At 64.2% G+C, this 3,664-nt stretch overlaps 1 protein-coding gene across 3 annotated transcripts in view; it reads left to right on the top strand.

Annotated features, from left to right (window-relative positions):
• LOC113490832 (maestro heat-like repeat-containing protein family member 7) overlaps positions 1-3,664 on the top strand; it is a 23,912-nt gene extending 20,248 nt beyond the window's left edge. For 2 of the 3 annotated variants that reach the window (XM_026867427.1, XM_026867428.1), the window contains 8 exons: positions 285-432; positions 803-940; positions 1,045-1,221; positions 1,543-1,698; positions 2,087-2,188; positions 2,565-2,667; positions 2,825-2,884; positions 3,393-3,661. In XM_026867427.1, the coding sequence (XP_026723228.1) occupies positions 285-432; positions 803-940; positions 1,045-1,221; positions 1,543-1,698; positions 2,087-2,188; positions 2,565-2,667; positions 2,825-2,884; positions 3,393-3,526 (1,018 nt within the window). In that variant the 3' untranslated portion in view covers positions 3,527-3,661. Of the gene's footprint in view, positions 1-284; positions 433-802; positions 941-1,044; positions 1,222-1,542; positions 1,699-2,086; positions 2,189-2,564; positions 2,668-2,824; positions 2,885-3,392 lie in introns of all 3 variants that reach the window. The other variant, XM_026867426.1, reaches the window with a different exon arrangement.

The following is a 3,664-nucleotide window of genomic DNA, read 5'->3' as shown; positions in this document are numbered from 1 at the left end:
GACAGCCTTGAGGGCTCGTTCCCCAGGGGGAGAGTGGCCCAGAGACTCTCTGGCTGCCAGACCCACGGCAAACCGCAGGATATCTATCCCCGAGGAGCAGGGCTCTCCATCCCACCACGCTTCCCCCTTCAGCCAGAGCCGGCCAAAGCAGAGCCCCTGCCCCATGGGAACAGAACCTCACCCCACTCTGCCTCCGCGGGCACCCCGAAATGAGGGGGTGGGCAGGGCCGGGGTCCGGAGGAGCCGAGGCAGCTCTGCTGAGCGAGTTGGCTCTGGCTCCGCAGGGCGGCCGTGGCCATGTGGGAGGTGCTGATCTCCGTGCGCTGGGCTTTGTGGAGCGTCTTGTTGCAGCTGGTCGACGTGCTGCAGGACCGGCGGCTGCGCAGGGTGTTCAGCTCTGCCATGGAGGACGCCTGCATCTACCCCATGATTGTGAGTGACCCACACCCAGCCCCAGCGCTCTGCCTTCCTCCTCCTCCTCCTCCTTCCCCTGCTCAGCACCAGCCAGACCCCTGTGCCACACGCTCAGGCCCACCCCATGCTGGTTTGGCCCCACCAAGCCTGTCCCGGCACAGGCAGCGCTCTGCCCTCCCCCCTGCCGGCATCCCCCTGCCCAGCTCTGCAGCCTGGAGACCCCGGGAAGGGGCAGAATCCAGAGTCAAGGCGCTTGCTGCTCCTGGGTCAGAGACGTGGGGACTCGGAGGTGGCTGCAGGGGGGAGGAGACCCTTGCCATGGACCGTGCTGGTGGGGGGGAGGGAGCCCTGCAGCTCTGCTGGTCTCTCACCACTGTCTCCATTTTAGCTCCTGCTCTGCACTGACATTCATGAGGCGGATTTTGCTGCCCTCTATGAAACCCAGAGGTACCTGAGGCGTCCCAGCCCGGTGATGCTCTCGCTGGTGCTCACGGGCCTCGTCACGCTCTCGAAAACACCTGGAACGGTGAGTGGGGGGTCGGCAAGGGGAGCCACATCGGCAGCCGGGGCGGGGGCGGTGGGGGGCGTCTTTCACCGCTTCACAAAAAGGCAACGGTGTGTTTCGTACAGGCCAGAAAAATGTCAGTGCTGCTGCCAGACATACTGGAGACCCTGACGGACACCAACGCCCATGTCAAGAGCAAGGCTCTGCTGGTGTTCATCAACGTGATGGGTCACATGAAGAGGGAGGAGGCCGACCTCATCTCCCTGAAGCTGGTGGAGAAGCTCCTGCCCCTCTTCGATGACGTAAGGCTGCCATGGGAGCCTGAGCCGAGGCGATGGCTGCAAGATGGCTGCCCTTGAGTGCGGCCATGCGGGAAGCATTTGGGCAGGGGTCCCCCCTTACTCCTCTTGCGTAGCCTTTGAGGGCTCTTCCCTTCCCCGCTCCTCTTCCGCGGCCTTTCAGTGCTCCGGGGTCGTTGAGCCGCAGCTGCAGGTCTGGCCGACGGCTCCTGGTTCAGGATCCGACCCCGGAGCAGCTCCTCTCCCCCCGCCACGCTAACGCCCCTGCTCCCCGTGGGAGAGGAGCAGCTGGTGCTGAGCTGCCTCTGTCCTCCTCCCTGCCAGGAGTGCAGCCGGGTGCGGGAGCTCTCCATCAGCCTCTTCAGAGATATGATGAAGACTGCAGTGGGGAGAAACAAGAAAAAAATGGTGAAGACAGTGCAGAGTAACCTGATCCCACTGTACTTCCATACGAGCGACCAGGTCGAGAGCGTGGCCAAGGTGCAGTGACAGCGATTGGTGTCGCAGGGAGGGGCGTGCTGACACCACGGGGGTGGCCTGGGCGTGGGGGACAATGGGAACGCGTCTCACCGCGGGGTCCCGCTGCACTGGTCCCCGTGCTGAGAGCTGGAGGGGGAGGTGGGGTCCCCCCGGCCCACAGGAAGGGTCCCTGCAGCCCCAGCACGAGCAGGGCCAGAGAACCTGGCACAGACAGTTCCCTGCTCAGTCGGGGCCGGCTCCCAGAGCGCGGGATGGCCCCAGGAATGAAGGGGGATCCAATCCCGGGATCACCCCGTGCCCCCAGCTCAAAGCCAGGCCCAGAGCAGGAGGGTGCCAGCTCTCCTTCCCTGGGCTCTGGTGCCATCTCCCAGCCTCTGCTTCTCCGCAGGCTTCCTGGAACACCCTCAGCGCCTGTGGAGACTTCCTGGGCTGGAGGAGGCTCAGCTCCGCGGCCGAGACAGGGCAGACACACCTGATCGGAGACTGCTTGGTGAGGAGAACCCCCAAACCCCCGGGCCGGGCTGGACGGGGGCTGCAGCTGTGCCTGGGGGGGCTGTGCCGCTCTGCATCGCCGCCCTGCTCCAGCCCCGCTGCTCCAGCTGCACCCTCCTTCCCTGCCCTCCAGCACGCAGCCCCCAGGGGCTCTTCTCCAGGAGAGCCCGACCCAGCTGGGCCCTGGCAGCGGGACGGAGGGGTCTCAGCACCCCCAGGCCCCTCTGCCTGCGGCTCTCTCTGGCCCTCAGCCCCACGGGGCTCCTGGCTGGGGGATGGGAGTCACTGGGAGGGAGTGGGGGTGCTGGCGGGAGGGACTGGTCCAGACAGCTGCGGAGGGTCCGTACCAGCCCTGTGCCCTTGTGCTCCCTCAGATAACGCACAAGAGGAACAGCGTGGACGAGTATCTGCGCCAGAGCCTGCCCTACGTGGAGAACCCTCAGGCCACCGTGCGGGAGGAGGCCGTCAGGTTCATCGGTGAGTGCCCGGACCCATTTCTGGCCACCCAGCCCCAGTCCCCACTGGTGGGCTCGCTGGGGGCCTTGATGGGTCCCAGAGCCCTCGGGTGCTGTCCTTGCCAGGGGACAGCCCTGCCCAGGGGGAGCAGAGCTCTGACATTAGTTCTGTGCCCCAGGGCTTGCTGTGCGGCGCCGGAGTACCCTCAGCCAGGAGAGGGTGTGGCAGATCTGCAACAGTGAGTAGGGGACAGCCTGGGCAGGAAAATGCTCCAGGGGCAGATGAGCGGTTTCAGAAAGTTGTTTGTGTCTTAACACATAGGTTAGCAGGTTACTCTTTAGTAAGGTCTTGAAATTGGAGGAATTTTGTTTCCTCACCAAAAAGGAAGGGAATCTGTGGGGAAAGAACAGCCGTCTCTGTCCTGCCCCTTGCCAGGAGGCTGATGATGTCCAGACTCCACACTGGGATGCTCAGATCAATACACGGGCTCGTTGAGGCCACACACAACTCTAGACCAGCTCGAACAGCAAATGAAAAAAAGACTCCGTGGCCTGGCCCAGTCCTGAGCCCCTCTGTGTGTGGGGGCACACAGGTCACTCCTGAGCAGCAGCTTCAGCCGCTCCGGGTGTCTCACCGGCTCCTCCTGGCAGGGAAGGAGATGGATGGGGCGGGCATGGGCTGGGGGGGTCCTGGGGGTCCCTGCGGGCACTGGGGCCTCACGGCTGCTCTGCTCCCTTCTCTCGCAGCGCTCCTGCCCTTGAGAAAAGACTCGGAACTCTCCGTCAGGTCCGTGGCAGCCAAGACCATCTCCAGCCTGACAACAGAGCAGAGTCTGACATCAAGATGGAGCCTGCGGTCGCTGTGCTGCTGGCTCTGCTGAGCCTCCGAGCGACAAAATGCTCTGGAAAAAGGCTGTACTGGAATAATGACTTTTTAAATAAAGCTGGAGCCACAAGCTGCTGGGACTCCGTAGCGTCCTTCCCACGGGACCCCCCCTGAGTGTGCTGGGCAGGGTCCC

This window comes from Athene cunicularia, unplaced genomic scaffold (assembly GCF_003259725.1).
Source record: "Athene cunicularia isolate RWA unplaced genomic scaffold, athCun1 SCF_36, whole genome shotgun sequence".
Classification (NCBI taxonomy): Eukaryota; Metazoa; Chordata; class Aves; order Strigiformes; family Strigidae; genus Athene; species Athene cunicularia.
Note: the sequence above shows the minus strand (reverse complement) of the source record. Positions and strands in the feature narration are given on the sequence as shown.